We start from the raw sequence: 24488 nt of genomic DNA on the forward strand, positions 1-24488 counted from the left end.
TCCTGAGGTGATAGACAGAGATCGGCAGCTCAGCGCAAACTTTTCGTTTCTTTTCAACTATCTTTAAAACCATGATAACAGCACCATCCATATCGGCATTGAGCGGGCCAACGATATCAGGGAACGTGGTGGGACTTGGAGGAGCCGGCATTGTCAGCGGATGGACAAGGGACGGAATGGTCGCTGGCCGCGACAACGACATCCACTGGACCGGCCAGACAATACGGGATAACGTGTCGAGACGCTACACCACTGCAACTATTTCGCCTCCGGTGGTCGACCATGCTCTGGGTGCAGGAGAAGCCGACGAGGAACTGCTTGAGGGGAGTGAGCTGGGCAGTCTAATTCCCGTATACAGCACCCCCAGCACGTTTCTTCGGCTTGGAATCCCGACCTTGAGCGCCCGGTACTCTCTCTTTCTCGGTTTCTCACAGCTCCTGTGGCAAGCCACTGCTACTTGGAGCATCTGTCACCGCATTAGGGCGATAGCGTGGCTGGCCGCCAAAGCCCCTTTCATCATCCTTGGGGACTTGTGGATCAACGTGTACGCCTCGATGAACTACGATCCATTCGCGAACCGATGTTTCTCCCATGCTTCTCCAACCGGGGGACTCACCAAGTTTCAAATCTTGTTTTGGAACTGGACAAAATGGCTCAGATGCGATGCGAAGCCGTGGCTGGTGTCAGTGTGGGAGGATTTGAGGGGAATCTCGGTGCAGGGAACATCGTTCTTTAGCCGGAACACCAAAAAGAAGAGGAAGAAGTGGCGGATTCCTGGGCCGACGTTGCAAGGGATCGTGGCAGACACCAAGTCACAGCTCGAGCGGGAAGAGGAGGAAAAGGAATTGGAAAGGCGTAGGAAAGAGCAGGAGACAGCTGCTGACATTGGTAATGGCGGAAGTCGTCGGAAAGGCGGCCGTGGAAACGGTGGTAGAAAGCAAAGGAAATGGTAAATGCATACTCTTGAAAACTGTCCGTTCTCTGTTAAGTGCTCTTGAATGCTGTATGATGAAGTAAAGTTAGGTGAGACATCGATTCTCGTGATATGCCTGACAATGGCAGTGAAACTTCCGCCGCCATCGTTTGCTTCAGAAGTCTGACGAGGAAGCATAGGGCGGTTCCGCATGGAGCTCGGACCACCGGTTGAAGAAAGTCGAGCTGCCAAGAACCATTGTCAAAACGAGGAATCAGCGTGTGGAGGGTCTGAACCACCCAGCAGAGAGGCCGTTTCGAACATGGTTCAGGGGAACACGCAGACCACCAAGCAGCGTCATGTCAGTCCCGTATCTGCAGAAACAGACAGGGACAGCGGTGTGTGGTACATCCTGGGGTACCTGAGCGACTACCGCAGACTGGGCGAAGATGCCTTTGCCTTTTCGTCTGAACATTGGACGACGACCTCATGAATGCCCGCACTGCTATTGTATGGCCTAGTCAAGCGGCTGCAAGTTCATGACCGATGGTCAAGGGGACAAAGAACGCGTCTCGCACAGAAAGGTCTCTTTGTTGTTGTCCTGCTGGTTGCTACTGCAATGCGTCACTTGGCGGGTAGCGGCAGGGGGGAGGGGGGTCGGTACGGATCCGTTATTGTAATTTGTAACCCGGATTCCAAACAGAATTCGAGCATTCGGTTCGCTGCCAGCGAGCCATTGAACAGTGAGGTCAAATCGACTGAGTTGAAAAGCTCTGTTTCTGGTCTGACAGTGATGAGGTGAGAGGTGAATGGTGTGGTACCTTATTGAGAGCCTCACTCCAACTATTGTTCACTGAAGCTTGGGATGGACCCACTTCCCTCACCGCGGCCGACGTCAAAAGGAGAGCGCAGCGTCCCGTCCAGTCGCGTCGATTTTTCTTTGCGACGCAAAGGCCACCACCACACCCCCCCCCCCTTCCCCCGGGCGAGGTGTCAGATGACCCGACCCCATACCCAAAGCTTCCTGACCCAGTGGTCCGTACATTTACATAGAAAATTGGTCCGACCTACCAAAATAAAAAGTTAACACAGTTACTACAAAACGTATTCGTACGGAGTCACTTTAATAGTAATATTAAGTAAGATTATTTCTCTTTATAAAGCTAAAGTATACTATTTACAGTCTCCTTTTATATAATACTTCGGCAATATTATTACGGACGAAATCGAATTCAATACTATTAATACTTCTATTTATATAAGGAATAATATATATATAGAAGTTTCCCTACGGAGAAAGATCCTTAATTACCCGTAGAAGATTTTCCCTATAGAGAAACAATTATCTATAGAAGGACCTAATATTAATAGGGCGCTATAGATATAGCCGGGGATTAAATAACCCAAGGGTAATCTAATTTATCTTTGAACTATCTTTAATTTATTTTAACTATCCCTACTATTACTAATTCCAATACTTTAATTATAATTACTAAATTTAAATTTTAAATAAGGAAATTATAGTCTCTATAGGCTTACCCGTATTACAACAGAATTCGTCCTAAATAATATAGTCCCGGCCTTTACCGTTATTACTATAATAAATAAGGGGAGGGCCTATAATAAATTTATAATTAGTATAAATTCTATAAAATATACTTTAAAAATTTATAATTATATTTAACCGTTTTATATAGTATACAAATAAATAGAATAGAGGAATATATATTATAGCGTTACTTATATATTTTTTTTATTCGTTGAATATTAATTTAAAAATTATTAATAATATATTAGGGATATATTAAAAGTATAATTAAGAGATTTATATTCTTATTCTTCTAAAAGGGTATTTATATTAGACTATTCGCTTTTTTCTCCGCTTTATTATTTTATTAATTCCTTTATACCCCTCCATCTTTAAATTCTAATTATAAATTTATTAAATCCGAATTTTCTTTATCTTCCTATTATTTTTCCTATTATATTTCCTATTTATCCTCCTACTATTTATCTTCCGGCTATTTCTCTTATTTATTTTCCTACTATTTTTCTTATTTATCTTCCTACTATTTATCCTCCGGCTACTTCTCCTATTTATCCTCCTACTATTTTTCCTATTTATTCTCCTATTATTTATCCTCCGGCTATTTTTCTTATTTATCCTCCTACTATTTCTCTTATTTATCCTCCTACTATTTATCTTTTAATTATTTCTCTTATTTATCCTCCTACTATTTCTCTTATTTATCTTCCTATTATTTATCCTTTAACTATTTCTCCTACTTATCCTCCTACTATTTATTTTTTAATTACTTCTCTTACTTATCTTTTTATTATTTCTCCTATTTATCTTCCTATTATTTATCCTCCGGCTATTTCTCTTATTTATCCTTCTATTATTTCTCCTACTTATTCTTCTATTATTTATTCTCCTACTATTTTTCTTACTTATCCTCCTACTACTCATCCTCTAGCTACTTTTCCTACTTATCCTCCTACTATTTCTCCTATTTATTTTCCTACTATTTATCCTCCGATTATTTTTCTTATTTATCCTCCTACTATTTCTCCTACTCATTCTCCTACTACTTATCCTCTAGCTACTTCTCCTATTATATCTCTTACTTATCTTCCTACTATTTGTTTTAGATTAAAGGTGAGTCCGATATATAGGTTTGGAGGGCGTTTCTAGCCTAAATAATTAAATCCAATTCTCCATTGAAACCTATTACCTTACATTTTTTAGGAATAACCGGGTATAAAGTCCTATTAAGGATAGGGATAGTTATAGCCTAACCTAAGGTTATAGAAGTTATTAAATCCTTATACTATTCTAAATTTATTTATAATTAATTTAATTGTATTAAGATTTTGTAGGATTAAGTTATATATTAATAGTAGCTATATAAACCTTAATTTTAATATTTTTAATTAAAATATTTAATAAATATTCCTTAAAGATATTGTAAATACTCTTTAAATATTTAATTAAATTGCTATAGGTTGTAAATACAATTTAATACAATTGAATATTAACTTTTATATTAATTTTAATAATTTTCAAATCTTATTTATATTAAAATTATATTAAATATTTATACTATAACAATCCGGCTTAAACTCCTTCTAATAGTAGAAGATTTTACTAAGGGCGATTATATATACGCCCTACGGAAATTAATAGAAATAATTTAAGGATAAATTAATATTTAATTTTTATATTTATATATTTATCGGCCTTTAAAGGGGGTACTACGGCCTAACGTTTACCCTTATCCTCGGGTTTGGCGGGTTTTTAATTATTATTTAAATATTTTTTATATACGTTAGAGGTTGTGAATTTACGGTAAATAAGCGTTATTTTATAAAATAAATCGTTAATTACCCTCGATAGATCCTATAGTAACAGCAGGGTAACGGTAGTAAAATAATAAATATTTAAATAAATAAAGAATAATTAGACAAAAAAGATTTTTAAAGAAAGGATTGAAGTTATTCTTCTTATATTAATAAATATATATATAATTATATAATTTATATTGTCCTATACCTATTATTTGCAAAAAGGGGTAAAATATTTAATAAAATCCGTTAATTTACTAATTAATTTCGGATAAAACCCTAATAAATCTAAGGAGGTTTAAATTTATTCGCTAATTTATTATATAGTCCAAGTTTTTTTTTTCTATTAATATTATTACACAGACTTTTATATAGACTTATACATCGCTTACATACAAAATTCGGTATTATAGTATAATTAATATTTATATATACTATTTTTTTGAGAGGCTACTAATTCGAATTACCCTTTTTAAATCCTTTTTCTTAGGTTTTTTTTCTCTTCTTTATTTTTATTTCTAAAAGATAAATTTAATATATATAATTTTATATAAACAAGGATACTATATAATTTAATAGAGGGCTATATAATATTTAGTAATAAGTTTTTTATATAAATAGAATTTTATAATTCATATTATAAATAAAATATAACTTCCTTAGTAGAAATATTACCTATTTATTTTCCACCTAAATCCGTATATATAAAACCACTAATAGATGTTTCCTATAACGAAAGTTCCAATAATATTTTTATTTAAGGTATGATTCCCTATAGGAAAATAATAAAAGTATAATTCCCTATAGGAAAATAATAAAGATATAATTCCCTATAGGAAAACAGGGAAGGTATAATTCCCTATAGGAAAATAATAAAGGTATGATTCCCTATAGGAAAATAATAAAAGTATAATTCCCTATAGGAAAACAATAAAGGTATAATTCCCTATAGGAAAATAATAAAGGTATAATTCCCTATAGGAAAACAGGGAAGGTATAATTCCCTATAGGAAAACAATAAAGGTATAATTCCCTATAGGAAAATAATAAAGGTATAAAATAAAAGTATACTTCCTTATATAACAACGGTACGGTAGTAGTAGAAGTAGTATTAGTATAATACGTATACGAGGAAATCTAGTAAAGTTAAAAGGAATTAGAATTAAGAGGGGAATTTAATTAGATTCTATAAATATATAACCCCTAGGGAGGGGGGTATAAAGAAGTTTAGGGAATAGAAATATATAAATATAAGTAAAAAAAAATTGGAAAATAATTAATTCTAATATTTAACCTAGCGGTAAAAAATAGCCTTCAATAAATTAAATACTAGGTAGGTATTTCTAAAACCCTCTAAAGGCTGCCAGCCTACTAAAAATGTATTAGTAATATAACTTAAGGCGTATATAAATAAAAAGGAATATCGACTAGCCTAATTTAATACCTACCCCAACACTAAATATATATATTATTCCCGAGTAAAAATATTAATTCTATCCTCTAATACCTTATTAGAATAGAATTGAACTTAAATCGAATCTACTATTTTAATATCGCTATCCCCTTTATACTTATTATTCTAACCCTTTATATTTTAATCCCTATTCTTATTATTATCCTTATTAATCGTTATTAATTCCCTATTCCTATTTTTACTACTTTTTTTAAATAAATTACTATTATAACTATTATCCTTTCTATCCTCGTTTATATTTATTAAATTAATACTCTCCCTTTTAGATAGCCTCGGAATCTGCCTAACGAATAGGTCTAAGCCCGAACTCTATAAAGATTTATATTATAAATATATTTTATAATTAAATACCGACCCCGTTTAACTTCTATTATACCTATTCCTATTACTTTTCTTAATTACTAACAACCTAATTTTAGAAACCGACCTAGAAAGCGACCTAGAAAACGACCGAGAAAGTGACTTTAATATAAATAAAAATATAGAACCTTTTTTTAAAACTATAATATTAGTAGATTCTAGAGTAATTATATTATTAGAAGGTAAGTACCTCGCCGTTAATAATATTAATTGGATATTAAATAACAAAGTAAAATTTTAGGAACTTCTACGTCCTTTTAATATTAAATTATTTTTAGAATTAAATTTTGAAGGAATTTTTAAATGTTTAAGGTTAGTTAGAATAAAGAAACTTCTATTTAAAAAATTAGAAATTATAGAACCTATAAGCGTAAGGGAATAGAAGCGGGCTAGGATAGATATTATAATACTAAAGCCTCCTTTTAAGGAATAAAAGGTTAGATTAGGCTAATATTATTAGGGTTAATAATTGTACTAACTAATAAAAAGGTTATTATTATTTAAATTGGACTTTAAATTAAATAAAAATTTAATTATTATACTAATAGCCCTTCTAATAATATTTCTAAATAATAAATCGGTTTTTATATTAGGACTAAGGGTAAATTCTAAATTACTAAAATTATTAATATTAGTAATAGAATTTCCTATAATATTTATAGCCGGGCCTCCACCCCTATAGTACGGTCTATTAGAAAATGAAGAATTTAAGTTCGAAGAACTTAAATTTAAAGAATTCGAACTTCCCGAATTCGAAGAGTACCCCTGTCTTGGACTACTATTCGTACTTATATATAATAGAATATTAATATTATAAACCTCACTAAAAAGCTGGTTATATAATTATATATTAGTATTATTATTATAAAAGTTTTTAACGAACTTCTAATTTATTTAGCTAGGGTCCTAAACTTTTTATTAACTATTATTATTAAAAAGAAGCTCTAAATTCTCTAATTTTAAACTTTCTTAATAGTTAGGCACTTTTTGTATAGTAGTAATATTTATAATGTCCTTAACGAACGATTAATTAATTATTAATTTACGGATAGTAGTCCTAAATATAAATATAATAACTTTATATAAATTATAAAAACGAATTTATTTTAAATTATAGAGGGTATAAATGAAATCTATTTTTTGAATATAGTAAAGGGCGCGATATTTATACTAATTAAATTAATTAGCAATTTGGCGAATTATAATATTCTAAATAATTAAATTTTTATACTAATAATAAGTATATTTCTTCTTATTTTTATTAACGAAAATAATTAAACTTTTAAAATAATAATAGTTTAGGAGAAAATTAAGAGGGGAGGTATAGTACGAAATAGGGATACGGCCCTTTTTATCTAAAGGAATAATTAGGAATTAATTTTCTATTAATATAATTTTAAAATATTATAACCGGTTAACGTAGGCCGGGCCGATCCCTTAATAAAACTATAAAAATTCACCTAGGTTAAAGAAAATAAATAAATTAAAGTTATAAAAGTAGTAGGTATTAATAAAATAGAATTAATAATATACTAGGAAAATCCGTAGGAGTAAATTAGAGGGTTGGCTACTATAAATAATATTATAATTACATTCGCCCTAAAAAAAAACATATTTGAAATTACTTCAATTTCTAAAGGCCGTATTCTCTTCCTTTAGAAAGTCCTTATTTAGAATAAAAGGGTCGAATTAGGAAATAATATAAATAAATTTACTCTTTTTAAAAAATTAGAATTTAAAGATCCTAACCTAAATTTAGGTTAGGAGGGTATTAAAATTAAACCTTTTATTATCGATAAGACTAAATAAATTTAGAATAATTACCTCTCCTTCCTCTAATATAATAAATTTAATATTAGGATATACCTAATTAATTTATATATTTATATTCTCCTTTTTATTATATTATTTCTATATTAATTTCTAATTTAGAATGCCGGTTATAAGATATTAGCGTAATATTTTTAGCTAGGTCTAATTAATATTAGTATTTTTCCTATATTTAAATTTACTTTATAGAACTTATAATTATATAATAGGGTAAGAAGTAATAATATTTTTTTTAATTATTATAAATATTATATATTACTTAAATATATTTTATAGGCCCTACCCGCAACTATATAATTTCTACTTCTAATTCAATAATCTTTCTCCTAAAATTATTTACTTTTCTTTAAGCTCGGTCCTTTTATTCTTCGGCTTCGTCCTTTTATCTATCTACTGTAAAGGCACGTAACGAGCGAGGCGGGGCTGCAGCAGTGTTGACGTTCAATATAGAATTTACAACTAAAGAGTAAAATAAAAGGAAAGAGTTGTGCGCGCAGTTGGCGATGGGAGATATGCTCCCAGAGCTAGGTCCACTACAGCCCACTCTTCCTTATCTAATCTACAACCAATTAATTCAATCGCATTCCTACAGGTACTGTGCCAGGGCATGACCCGTCCAGACAGGGCCATGACATCTACTTCGGCCTTTTTAATTCAAAGATTATCATTAAATCTAATTAAAATATTACAAATTCGGGTATATTACATATTCATATAAGGCTTTTCTTAATATAACTTATATTTATTAAGAGTAAATAGTAGCGTAAAGTCGTTTATAATCTACAATTCCTTAAATATTTTAATATAAAAGAAAGACGAATATTTTAAATTAAATTTAATAACTACAAAATATTCGAATTTAATACTTATTATAATTAAACGAAGACAGATAGCGTATAAACAGTAAATTGAAGGAAATATAATATTATAAGGGAAATTCGAATATTTAACGAAGGAAAATATAATAGGAAAAAAAATATAATAAAAAAGGATATAAGAAAATATAATAATAAAGGTTAAAATGAATTGGCGTACCTAAGGTTTATTAAGGATTAAGAAAAAAAGATATTAATTAGAAGAAGAAATATAAAAATCTTTTTATAGTAAGAGAACTTTAAATTGTAGGAAGCGTACGAATATTAATAGAAAATAGAAGGACGGATAATAATTAATATTTACCCCAAAAATAGAAATAGAAATCGAAGCGATATATTGGATAAATTTATTAGTATTAAAAGGGATAAAAATATAAGGATATTAAATAGATAAATAAAAGTAAGGAAGTACTAAAAATTGAGATTTATTTTTAATAATTCTAATAAAAAAATAAATAAATAATTTATTAAGTACTAACTTAGCGGAGGAAAGACTATTAAAAAATAGAAATAATATTAAGCCAACGGAAATAGTAATTTAATTAGGATATTTTAAATAGGGCCCTCCTCCAATTAAAATATTTTAACTTAAAATTTCAAATATAAAGTCCTATTTAAATAAGATTAATTCAATCCTATATCGCGAATAATAATCTTATTAACCTCTTAAACCTATATAATAATAGTCTAAATATTATAAATAATAGCCTCTATACCTCCGGGGTAAACGAAATTTAAATATAAGTTAGAATAGGGGGATAAAGTATTAAAAAGAAACTTTTAATTATAGTAACTTTAAAGTACTAGGGATAGGATTAAAGAATAAAATTGAAGGTCGGTAAATTAGTATTATTCTTTCGCAATATTTTCTATAAAGCTCCGGATTATTTATTCCAAAATATATATATTCCCTTTCTTTAATAATACATCCTTAAAATAAAATTTCCCTATAGAGAAATTATAATTATTTTTCTATATAAGATACTCCTTAATTCTATTAAAAAAGCAAAATATTCTATAAAAACCCCCCTCCTCCCTTCCCAGTCGTTCCTTCCAATTTATTTTTCCTACCTTCCTTTAACTATATTTCAAAGTAAGGTTTTTTTATAGGGAAATAATATAATTAAAGAAGATTTAACAATTTACTTCTCTATAGAAGATACTCTCTAATTCTATTAATAAAGCGAAATATTTTATAAAAGTTTCCTCCCAGTCATTCTTCCTAATTTATTTTTTTCTACTTTTAACTATACTTCTTCGAAGCAAGGTTTTCCTACGGGGAAATAATACAATTAGCGAAGATTTAACAATTTATATCTTTATATAAAACACTTTAAACATACGGTTCCGTTATAGGTATAAACCCTTACCTATACTAAAACACCTCTACTCACTCGCTTATAATAATTAATTAAAAATTTTAATTTAATTTAATAAATTATAATATATTTATATATTTAAATAATTAAAGTATTTAACTATTTAATTTAACTAAACGTTTATAATAACGCCCTTAATTTAAAAATTATCCCCGTTTATATAGCAGAACCTCCTACTTAAACTACTCTTTATAATTTTCAATTATTAAATTAAATTATTTATTAAACAATTCGAAATTAACCCCTTTTACTTTTAAATCCTCCGCTACGTCCACCCCTATTTAAAAAACCGGATTAAAAGAGTATACCGACAAATTTTTATTCTATATTTTTTTATTATATATAAATTCAAAATATATACCTAAAAATTAACTATTATAAAAAGTATTAGAGGAATTCTATTCCTACCCTATACCCTATAAGTACTATATATTAACTATTAAATATTAGGATTCGTATTTTTCAAGGATATAGTAATATTCTATACCCTTCCGAATTATTAGTATATCCGCCGTAATAATTACCCTATTTAGAAAATACCTCGGGTACCCTATATAAGTATTTTCCTTATAATTAATAGGAATATTTTTAAAATAATATTTATAACAAATAAAAACTTTATTAAAATATTTATAGAAATTTCGGTTAATAGTTTATTTATAAAGTTTAATATAGTTAATTTTATTTACGCTTTATTAAAGGAATTAAAGAGACGGAGTATAGTATTTAAGGACGAAAATAAATAATTACCGGATAAGGGTTAACTAGAATACAATTAGGATTAAATAAATTAATATTATTTTACTTACTAAAATTGAAATACTATATAAATAAATTAGCGGAGGCCGAAAATATTGGTTTAATATTTAAAAAAATTTTTATATAATATTTTCAACGTACCTTTCAAAATCCGTTTATCTTTCCTAATATTTATTATTTTTATTCTATATAATAAACCTATATATATTTCTTTACCTCCCCGCATAGGCTTTTTCGTAGCTCTATATAATTAATTAAATTATAATTTAATAATTAAGTATAGAAGGGGCCTCGCTAAAATAAAAATTATTTTCTCTATTTTTTCGTATAATAGCGAGTAACCCGGGCGATGCCAATCGGGGATATTTTATAGTAGGCAATTATCTAAATTAAATAATATTATTAAATAGGCTATTAAATATAATTTCCCTCATAGGATCTATTCTTTCCCTATAGAAAAATTTTAAATATTAAAATTTATATAAATTTAAAGTTTCTCTATAGGGAAATAATCTTAGACGGCCTAAAAAGTAATTAATATTTATCTATAGAGAAAGAAAAAACGGGCGCGCAAAATCGCTTAATATTAATACTTAAATTACTAGGTTAGAGGACGAATAAATTAAAAAATACAATAATTACACATTTAAATAATTTAATAAAAATTCAAACTTATATTAATTTTAAAAGGAAATTACTTTATTTATACTACTATAAACCCTCTTATAAATTTAATATAATATCCTATAAAGTACGGTTTAGCCTTAACTAATTTTAATATATAGCCTTTAATACCAACCTATTCTAATTCGAAAATATATTATATATTAAAATCACTACGACTATTATCTTATTTATCCAATCCTCTAATTATTCTATCCGAATATTTACCTATAAAACTAATTATATTTATAAAGATATTATAGTATAATAACGTACTACTTATTTAGTAAATTCGAACCTAATATAGAAAATATTGCAATTAATTACTTCGATCTACAATATTAGGTTCTTAAACTAGTAAAATAGTTAAACGCTAGAGGTATTTATAAAAATAATATTTCAATTAATATATAAAATAATAAAAATAAAATATAAATAAGGCGTAATATATATTATATATATTATTCTTAATTCTAAATAACGCTATTTCTACTAAATAAAGTAAATTAAAGTAAGAACGTATCAATACGTTATTTAGCCTATAGCGCGATACTACTTTTATTAAATTAGTATTATTAATATTAATTCTAATAGTTTTAATAAAATCTAATAGGTAGATTTATAAAAGCTAATTCCCTTTCCGGCGATAATCTAATAGGTAATTAGTCTTTAGGATTAGTACTAGGTAGTAATCCGAACTATATAGTTTGAGTATATTATTTAAATAATCCAAATTATTAAACTATTTATTACTAGTTATCTCGAATTATAATTAAACAGTACAGTATAGGAATATTAAATTCGAATATAGTACTTAAATAATAGTAGTTTATTCGAATAAATTTATTAGTTTATATATTATAATAAAGCCTTTCCAATCCTATAGTAGCCTAAATTTTATTTAGAAATTTAGAATAAGGAATATACCTTTAGAATTAGGGTATATCCTTTATAGTTACTTATTAATTATAAAAAGATTAATAGTAATTACTTTAAAATATAATTATATATATACCTTTTCGTAAATTTTACCTTAAATATCCCTCTACTTAAGGAATAAAGCAATAAAAACGAACGATTAGTATTTATTATAAGTATTTTCAATAATAGTTAATATAAATAGACTAGAAATACGCTTAAAGGTGAACGGGTTTATTAGAACGGATTAGTAGTCTTTTTAAATTAATTAAATATTCTAAATATTAAATACTACCCCGGATAATTTTATATATTTTAGCAAAGGTTAGAAAGGTAGAGTTTCGAATAGTAGCGGTAAAATAAATAAATTATACTACTATATCCTTAATAATTTAATATACATTATAATAGAAAGAGTAAATAAAGAACTTATTCTATAATTAACTATTATAGAATTTAGGAATACCTATTCTTATATCCGAAATTATAATAGGAAATACTCCTCGTCCCTCTACATTATATTATACACATCTTTTTATTTTATATTCGGTAGTATAGATCGGTAGTTAGAGACTATATTATTATTAGCAATATCTCCCTATATAATTTATATTAGCAAATAAATTAATAACGTTTAAACGGATATTATAGGTATAGAATTTTAAACCTCTACTTTACCCGTATTATTAAGACCTATTGCGTGATATTATCCGTTTAACTTCTTCCGCTTTCTACTATAATTATAGGTTAGGAATTATAATTATAATAATATTATAAAATAAATTTCTAATAACCGAACAATAAAATATTAAATTAAACTATATTCCTTTAAATTACTTCGAATATCCTTAATATATTATTTAATATAAATCTTTAGCTACCAAAGCGGCCGAATTTTGGCGGCGATAGGTAAGAAATAAACGGTAGCCTATATTAAATCTTTAATACAATATTTAACCTAAATCTTCAATTATTAAAGCAGTTGAATCTAAATAGTAATTATATTAATAAAGAAATATAGTAAGGTAATTAGAATAGTAAAGGAGGATTTTAAAGTAATAAAAGTATATAAGAATATACGTTATTAAAAATAAGAAATACAAAATAGGAGTTAAGAAAGTAAAGATTTAGGGAAAACTAAATTTAATAAGAAGGAAGGGGGGAGGGGGGGGGTAAGGAGGTATATAGTAAATAAGCAAAGTAGGATTCGCGTTTATATATATAAGGATAGTATTATAAATTAAACCACTTTTTATTAGACTATTTATTATATATAATATAAATAGAATATATTCGTACCTTTATTTATTATTATAATTATTATTTATAGGGGCTTATATAATTCTCAGTCTACGGGTATCTCTACCGAAATATACTAAAAAAAAAATTATAATAAATATTAGACAAGAGGTATAAGGATAGTATAATATTTAGTATATAGGAACTTACTTTTTTAATTTCTTCTTTAACTTATAACTTTATTTAGAAATATAAAGAAAATCTTATATTTATATTAAATAAATAATATATATAAGTTTTTTTTTCTATTATAATTATTTGCCTACGGTTTATTATTTAGAATAGACCTATTAAAATAAATTTATCAACGTCCTTATAAAGTAGAAGTATAAATATATATTTAATAAATTAAAAATTTTATTTAAATAATTAATAATTAGTTAGGACCCGTTTTAATTAACTAATTACTTTATTACTTTACTAAATATTAATACCTAGTAAATTAAAAACTAATCTTTTAGGTTAATAGTTCCGAAATTAATACGCCCCATATACAGCGGATTACAAAATAACCCTATACCGCAATATTTCCGCTTACTAATTTCAATCGGCTAATTTATATTATATATATTCGAACCCTTACAATTATACTTTAAGGTTTATCCAACGATTTGGAAATGTAATTTAAAAATATTAGTTCGGAAATAAATTTTAAAAACTAAGTACAAACTATTTGGAAATCCTTTAATTCTATATTAAATTTCTAGAGGTCTAGAAGTATAGAAATTACCTTTAGAATTTTAAATATAAATATAATAATTTAATTAATATATTATATAATTATAGGGAAAATTATTTCCAGGGTTTAATAATAGGGGATTTCTACTAATTTTAATCGCTTAACCACCTCTAATAGCCTATACATCTCTTCGGACCTATAGGGCCAAATAATTATAATATCCGGCTTACTACCCTCACCCACCTATTAATTTAAATATTATACTATTTAACCCTATAGATTTAAAATAATTATACTACGGGGTAGTAGGGAAGTAGATAGGGGCTAATTAAAGTTGAATATCTATTATAAAAAACTAATTTCCGTATAGAAGATTTTTAAATATTATTGAATAATATTTAGAGGAAATAGTTTAAAAGATTTCCGAACTACATTTCTAAATCGTCGGATATATTATTATTTCTTATTCTCTTATTTCCCTATAAAAAAAATTCAAAGGTTTATTAACCCCTTTTACTTTATATTATTATATCTTCGCCTTTTTATAGTAGAGGAAAAATATAATTAAATATAATTATTTAATAGTAAAATTATTATTCGGTAATCCTAATTAAATTTATATCTAAAAATCTATAACTAAAGAAGGAGGGGCGGACTTTAAATAAATTAGAATAGGGCGAAGGAGGAGGTTAATTATTGGATTTAAAGAATTTTATCCGTAATTATTATATTAAGAGCGAGGAGAGTAATTGAATAGATTTATTAGTACTACGGTATTATAGGGAGTTGAGACTGTAATTATTATACTACTTTGTAACGGATTTATTATTAATATATTTATTAAAGGGATTAATATACGGCGGATTTTATTACCGAGTAATAAATTTATTATAAGGAACTACAATTAATTATAATTTAGAATTTATATTAATAAATAATATTATTAAATAAGAATTTCTAATTATAAGTAATAATTAACTAAAGGAAGAATCTATTTTAAAGGAAACGGATCCGTCCTTATTTATTTCAATTATTTAGAATTATATTAGTACCTAACTATACTAATTATTTTAGTAACCGATCCTACTAAATATAAATAAATAAATTTTATATTCGTAATTAATTCGGCGCTAATTATAATTCTATACAAGCCTATTAGAATATAATTTAGTAATTACAAATTAAGACTATTAACGCATTTCCCTAAAAATAAGTAAATTAATATAAATAGCCCCTATAAGACTTCTAATTAAAAAAATAAGCTATAAAATTACTAATAAAATTAAATAGTTAAATATAATTAATTAAATATATATTATAGAGAAGAAGAGAAAGAGGGAGATTAATGGAATTTAGAAGGCTAAATATAGTACAGTCTAAGTAGGGTATAGAGTAAGGATTAGACTGTATTTAGTGAATATTAAGGACTTATTAATATAGATACCTATTAGAATGAATAAATTGAATTTTGAAAATGAAAATTAGGAATAAAATACTTTTATAATTTCTTTCGATTAAAGCGAGTAAGGGATTTATATTTATTAATAGGAAAATTAAAATAAAGTATTTTAATAAAATAAAAAATAAAATAAGAACTACGAGAGGTATTTATAATTTTTCTTCTCGCTATTAAAGAATTCGCTATTAATAAGAGGATATTTCTTCTTTTATCTTCTCTTCCCTTACAATAAAATAAAAATATAATAATCTATATTAAATAGTAAGAAGCGAAAAATAGAAAATATAATATAACCCTCCAATCTACACTTATAATATTAATCCTATAATATCTAATTCTAAAAAAATTAGAATATAAAAAAGAAACCTCCCCTAAAATAATAATAGAAATTTTATTAATTATAGTATTATACTTGCCTAAAGTCTTATTATTTAACTATTTATTAGTAAAAAAATTAGAATATAAGAAAAAAACCTCCCCCAAAACGATAATAGAAATTTTATTAATTATAGTATTATATTCGCCTAAAATCTCATTATCTAGTCGTCTATCTTTAAAATACTTTTATTCTCTTAATTTATATTATATCCTGTATATAATTAGAGTTTAGTTTAAAATTTAAATCGATTTATAATATATTTAGGATATATCTTCGCCTCTATTCTTTTAGAAGTAGGTCTAAATAATATAGTACTAACCTTCACTATTATTAGGAGGGTAAATAGGGGGGGGGCCTATAATAAATTAATAATTAATAAAAGTTTTAAAAAAGATAGATATAAAATTTATAAGTACGGGAGTTTACTTTATATTCCGGATAAATATAGGGAATAAATAAAAATATATTTTAATACTCCTTATATATTAATTTTATCTTTCTAGTATTAATTTAAAAAATTATTAGTAATAAATTAAGGATACATTAAAAATAGGACTAAAAAATTTACCTTCCCGTTTTTTAAATAGGGGATATTTATAAAATTACTTTAACTACTATTATTATCCAATTACAAAATATTAGAGAAGTTTAAATTAGAGTTAGAAAATAATTAAATTCCGCTTATTTCTATATAAGAATAAATATTATTGCTATCTTTATTCCCTATAAAGAAAATCTATATATTTCTAATAATATTTATTATATTACTAATAATTAAGAGAATAGGGTCGACTTCCAATATAATACCTTTATAAAAATTATTTTAGTAATCTAATTATCGCTAATACTTAATTATAAATAATTCGAAGGGGCTATCTTCATTCCCTATAAAAAAAGTCTATATATTTTCAATAATATTTATTATATCCTTAATAATTAAAAGAATAGGGTCGATTTCTAATATAACGCCTTTATAAAAATTACTTCGGTAATTTAATTATTACTAATACTTAACTATAAGTAATTCGGAAGGGCTATTTTTATTCCCTATAGAGAAAGTTTATATATTTTCAATAGTATTTATTATAATAAATATATTAATAGTAGAATCGACTTCCGGCGTAATACTTTCGCAAAAATTACTTCGGAAGTTTAATTAATATAATTATTTAATTATAAATAATTTAAAGGGGGTATTCTCTATAGGTTGTTTATTAATTAACTATAGGTTATACAATATAATAATATTCTAATAGGCCTTTTTAAATTCGTTATTTAATTTAAGGATTTTTATTAATTCTTTTTCGGATTTAATTATAATATTACCCTAACCAATCTTATCTATAACCTTAATTTATATAATTATTCTTTTACATTACTTATCCTTAGAAAACCTAATAGGGGCGCTAACCAGGTCCGTTACAAATTAATATCGCTCTTCCTCTACCTATTTATATTTAAGAATAATATTTATATTAGATAAATTAATAGCGTCCCTAAATACCTTATTTAAATCCTCAATTATAAGGATAATATTATTAATAATACTATTAAAAATAAAATTTATAAATATTAACCTATAAAGAGGCAAATATTTAAGGATAGCCTAACCTATTTTACTATCTTTAAAACCCTCTTTATATATAATATAATATTAAATAAGCAAGGAATATACATAACTAATATACGTTACGTATACTATATAATAATCCTTAATTTTTTAAAGAGGGGATACTACTTAAGCGTAGCGGTTAAATTTATATAATATTACAATTTTCGCGGTTTTATATAATAAAAACGTTTATAAATACTTATTATAAATATATTTAATACTAATCTCTAATTAGAAGGAATAAACCTACTAATTTAAATTAGCGAACCTATAAATAATATTTTTCTATAAGGAAATATAAATTAACCTTTTTCATTATATACTCTTTTTACTATATATTAATAGTATTATAAATAGTCGGGAGGAACTATTATATTAGCTCGGTCTATCCGATCTAATAGAAACGTCCGATATATTAAAATATAATTAGTATATTCTATATAAATAAGAATTTAATACCAATATAATATTACCAATATACGTTTAATCCGGCCGTATTAATATTAGAATTTAAAACAAGAATATTAATATTCGTTTATAATAAATTCTAATCCAAAATAATAGTAATCTATTCTAATTACACTTAATTAAATTTAATAGACTATATTAGGAAAGAGGCCTTTTCTAATAGGGATACAAGGGTCCTATAAAAATATTAGTACAAATAAACTATAGTAAGCAATTAAAGGGACTTATATCTATATTTAAAGCGAGTTAACAATTACTAATATACATTTCTTTTACTTTTTCTATTTAAAATATTCTTCTAATATTTATATTTATAATAGAGATTTACTATAATAAAAGGCGAGTATTTAGGTCGGATCGATAGGAGGCTAAATATTTAGATTTTAATTTAGCTAGGAAAATATATATATTAAATTATTATTATAATTATTCTTAAGGAGGGCTTTAATAATATTAATATTAAGCTTAATTAATAAATCTTCTTTATTAAAAATATAAGTAGCGTTAGGGAATTCTAATTTTCTAAATAGGAGTTTTTTTATTTTTTTAATATTTAAAATTGTAATAGGATTATAGATATTTAGGAGTTGAAATATATAATAATCTTGCGTAAAGTATTATAAAGAACGAATTAATATTATATCGAATCCCTTTTTCTTTTTAATATTTTTAGAATCCTCCGTATTATATATAGGATCGCTATATAGACGCTTAAGTATAGTTTTAGTTATAATTGCAATTTTATTACCTAGGGCGCAATAGGCAAATACAATACAATGGATAATTATTAGCAGAATATTAACCGACGGGTATATTATAATACTATTAAATAGAATAATAAAGGTTATTATACTATAAAATAATTAAATATATTTATAATTATCAACGATAAATATAATACCGGACGATATAACGGCCCTATTATCCAATACTAAATTTTAAGCAAGTGGGTTAAGGGCTTACTATTTAAACCCCTATATTTTTTAAATTAATTAAAGGTTATTAAGGATACTAGCAAATCCGGGTATATTACAATTAAATTAAAAATTAATAGGATAATTAGAATTATAATAAAATTTATTAAATTTTATAAGGACTTCGCCGGTAAAATAGTCCGGAAATTAAATAGGGAACGCTATATTTTCCTATACTAAGGAGGTAAATATATTAAAATCTATTACCCTATTTAAAAGGGGGGTAGTAGAAATATAAATAATAGTACACTTAAGTAATAGGCGGATTTATCTCTATATTACAGAATCTTTATTACGTATAAACTACACCTCATTATAAATAACTCTATAAAACATCGCGCTTTCGACCGACGTTATTACTAAATAGTAAAAGTACGATTTTCGGACTTTATTTATACTATAATTTACTAGTATATTAGTATTTTACAATTAAAAGCTATATAATATTTCCCTATATAGAAATTACTAGAAAATACCCTTATTTCCCTATATAGAAATTATTAATAAATATCTTTATTTCTCTATAAGGAAACTATTAGTAAATACCTTTATTTCCCTATAAAGAAATTATAAATAATTAGGATTTTTCTATTATAAGAAAATTTATTCGGTATTATCTTCCAAATCTTTATCCTCCTCCTCCTCCGCTTATAATTCGGCGGAGTTAATAATCTCCTTATTTTTTTATTTATTATCTTTTCACTTATTATCGTCTTATTTATTATTTTTTTACTTATTATTAATAGGAACAGTCTTCTTTAAACCTTTCTTCTTTAAACCTTTCTTCTTTAAATTTTTCTTCGGAGTTCGCTTTTTAATAAAAGCCTTCTTATTCGCACCGCTAGCGTTATAATTATTACCGACCTCTACCAGTTAATTTTATAGGATATATTTATTATATTTAATAGGAGACCCGTCGCTAAAAAAGGGAAATTTGCGTACTTAGTACTAATAATATATAGAAATAGTAGTTAGGATAATAAATTGCGCCGTATTAGGATTATCGCACTTTTCAATATACACGGCTATAAATATATTAAATTCTTACTAAATCAATATAATTTACGTATAATTATTCTACTAGGATATAGTATTATAATAATTATAAAAGTATTTAAAAATAAACGAATCTCCGAATATAATTATATATTTATAAAATATTTAAATAATAAGGTTGGATAATATTAAAATTAGCGAAAGATAGGCAGCGTATTATCTTATTTTACTCTTATATTCTATTTCTTCTATATATATTAAAATTACTATTATATACATAATTATTTTCTTAGTACTAACGTTATTAACTAATATAACCACTTTTAAAAAACTCTCCTCTAATTTACAAATAATATAAATATTTATAAATACAATTAATCTATTATTTCCTCGTATAGAAAATTGAAGGGTAGTCGGATAAAAGTAAGATAGGAATATAAATATTAAATAATTTAATTTACTAATAAATTAATAGGGTAATAAATAGTCCTTCTTTCCGTTTAATCCCTATTTTACCTAATTATAATAGTCCCTAAACGTAAGGAGATTAAAATTTTTACTATTCTTATTATCCTACTATTACGCTTCGTCTATATAATAGCCCTATTCCTTTATAATTTTAAAAATAAAGTTTTTATCGGGAAGTTTGGATAGCAGGTAATTATATTTTACTAATATAAATACAATAAACCTACACTACTATTATAAAACCGCCTATTAATTAAAGAGCGCTTTATTATTCACCATTATATTAGGCTCTAAACTATCCCTCTTTTAAAAAATAATCACGTTATCCCTTAAACGATCTATTAATTTTTTATATACTTCAATATTTTTATCCCTATTTAAATATTTTACTAAGGCCCCCTAATTAAAGAATATCGATTTAACTTTAATAAGTAATTTATTAAACGGGTATTAATAGGGCTGAAGGTATTTAAATATAAGAATCCTATTTAATAAGATTTTAATAACCTAGCTATTTAAAACTTTAAATATTAATTATAATACATTTACCGAAATTTTAATATAGATTTTCGAAAGGTTCTATCTATTATTAAAGTAGTTTAACTATTCGCATTAGTTTTAAATTAATTTCTTTCACTAATATAGTTCTAATATATACCTCCTAAATTAATAGAAGGTAGCGAAGTTCTATATAGAATTATAGAGGTATATATATAAAAGGGTACGAATAGTATTAATATCCATTATATTATTTATTTTAGCGAAGCCCTTATAAATTATAAGAAAAATATTATTATTTATTACTTAAATAATATTTTCAATAGAATTTTTATATCCAGCTTCCGATAGTATTTTATACTAATTATCTTTAAATATAATTATATACAACGTAGCTTTTTTAGGTATAATACTATTACAATTAATAAAATAATAATTTTTATTAATATATTAAGTAATAAAGTAATTATAATAGAGTATAATGCGGACCTAATTATTTATAGAGTAGCTACTTTAATTATACTATTTAGAAAAATCTTAGGTATAATATAATATACTATTAAAATTTATACCTATAGTAAAGGTTTTAAAGTAAGTAAGGTATATTACAAGAAAGGTAATTATTAAATAAATTTTATTTTAATTTATTAAGCGGCGTTATTCTAATATAGGGTTTTTTAAATCTCTAACCCGGATAGTATAGGGAATAGGAGGGATATATAATACTTTAGCAATAAAAATTAGAATATAATTATATTATAAGTATATAAAGGATTGGGGGAAATCCTTTAATAATTATTTCTATGTATTGAAGGAAGTGCCGTTCTAGAGGGTATTGCTATAAATATAAAGGGTCTTTAAATAAAGGAAGGGGCTAAAAATTTCAACTACTATAATAAAAACTAAAAGTTAATATAATAATACGGGTAATATTTTTCTATAGGGAAAGAATATAGTAAGTCGGGTAATATTTCTCTATAAGGAAAGTATAAGTAGGATTATATTATAATATATATTAGTAATTTATATTTATATTCTATATAATTTCTTAATATAATTATATTAAAATAATTGAATACTATTATATATACTAGTACCCTAAATACAGCCTTCGCCTTAAATACAAAAATAATAATTTAGTTTAGAATAAACCTATTTAATAGATTGCCCAATTCCTTATTGCAGAACTCTAATATAATAGGCTTAGTACAACCAACCTCGAAAGGGTATACATTACTACTTTTAGGAGAAATAAGCTTAAATAAAACGTTAAAAAAGGTTTTAATTATCCGGATATTATAGTAACTATTATAGTAAAGATAGTCCGCTTATATTAAAACGTCCTTAATTTACTATAACTTATATTTTACAATTATTAAATTATTTCTATTAATTAATTTATACTAAATAAATAGTAAATAGTATAAAGCCGAAAGGGTCTCGAATTTCTTACTATTAAAGAATTTAATTAATAGCTTAGGGTTTAAATTAATAACTAAATTACCCTTAACCTTTAAATTGACTATTTCTACTACTTTATTTCCTTATAAAAAAAATAATAATATTACTTATAATTAAAATAATAAATATCTTTTACAATAAAGTAAAATATTAGTCTTTATTGCCTATATTATTTTTATATAGGGAAACTTTACTTTAAACTATATTATTTAAAAAATAAAAATAGAAATATAAATTAGAAGGGACGACCGGGGAGGGTTTTATATTTATAACGGGTAAGATTATTAAAAGTCTCTTATAAGAATATAAAGTATTAATTTTCTCTACTTATATTATTTCCCTATAGGGAAATCTTATTTAGAAAGTACGTTATTAAAAGAAAGAGGAAAAGAGGAATTAGAAGGACCGACCGAGGAAGAATTATATAAATAATTTAATATAGATCTACCTAAATTTAGGGTAGATACTCTAAAGTACGGACTATACTAATATTTCCCTATAAAGAAATAACATAAGTAAATTATAGGGAATTTTAATATAAATACTTAATAAATTCAATAAAGGATTTTATATTACACTTCTATTTAATCCCTTTAAACGTTCTTTATTATTATATATTATAATTATTCGTTAGGTATAATTATTATATTAATATTTATATACTATTCCCTATATATATAAAGGCGGGACGAACCGTATATAGAGGGGTTCTACGGGGGTAATTTACCTTAGGTATATACTTACTATACTTTACTATATAATAATTATTAATCCGGGTCCCTATATAACTTATAAACTTTAAATTATATAATATTTAAATCCTTATTCGCTTAATAATATAACCTTATAAATATATAAATAATCGATCTTCTATTAGTCGCCCAATAACTATTAATCGATTTCCATTATTAAGAAATCCTATAAAATAAGGATCTTATACAAGGATCTATCCTAATTAAATTACTAATATTCGTATAGTAAATTAATACTTCGGGTAAATATACCCCAATTCCTACTTATTTACCCCCCTTTATTAATTCCTATAATTTTATTTATATTTTAATAATTTCTTTTATATTTTAATACTTATAATTTCCGCCTCGGCTACCTCTTTATATTCCTTTTTACATACTTTCTCTACTTCAATTCACTTTATTTAAAGAATTTTAAATTCGAGGGCATATATAAATACTCTATCCTTCTCTACAGCCTATACTTCTCTTACCCTTTAAATTAATATTCGCATACACAGAATAAATATTTATAATATTAAACATCTAATTTAAATATTAAATTTATTATATTTTATTAAAGTATACAAAAATCCAACTAACCTTAGAATTATAATACTAAAGGACAAAGCCTATACAAATAATTAATAATTATTAAAAGTTTAGAATAATAATATAATTAACGAATTATTAAATATTAATCCTACTTAATTTAGTAGAATAGAAATAAAAGGAGGAACTAAGGGACGAAAAAATATTATTAAATCGAAATAAATTAGTATTTTCTTAACTATTTTCTCTTTTCTTATTAGAGTACTATCCCTCTTTCATTTATTTATATAAAATTAACTACTATTATATTAAGTAAATTATTAATAAACTATTAACCTACTATTTACTTTCGTTATATTACAATTTAATTAATCCATTAGTAAATTAGCTTAATAT

General features: G+C 25.2%; 1 protein-coding gene across 1 annotated transcript; it reads left to right on the plus strand.

Moving 5' to 3' along the window:
* Positions 1-71: 71 nt before the first annotated feature.
* B0T23DRAFT_442262 (uncharacterized protein) lies at positions 72-1468 on the plus strand (the record flags this gene model as incomplete). Its single annotated transcript, XM_062840814.1, has 2 exons — positions 72-930; positions 1114-1468. The coding sequence occupies 2 exons, from the start codon at positions 72-74 to the stop codon at positions 1404-1406; spliced, it is 1152 nt and encodes a 383-aa protein (XP_062693075.1). The 3' UTR covers positions 1407-1468.
* Positions 1469-24488: the final 23020 nt, after the last annotated feature.

The sequence above is a fragment of the Neurospora hispaniola genome (genome assembly GCF_033458365.1).
Source record: "Neurospora hispaniola strain FGSC 10403 chromosome Unknown B0T23scaffold_4, whole genome shotgun sequence".
NCBI classification, from domain to species: domain Eukaryota; kingdom Fungi; phylum Ascomycota; class Sordariomycetes; order Sordariales; family Sordariaceae; genus Neurospora; species Neurospora hispaniola.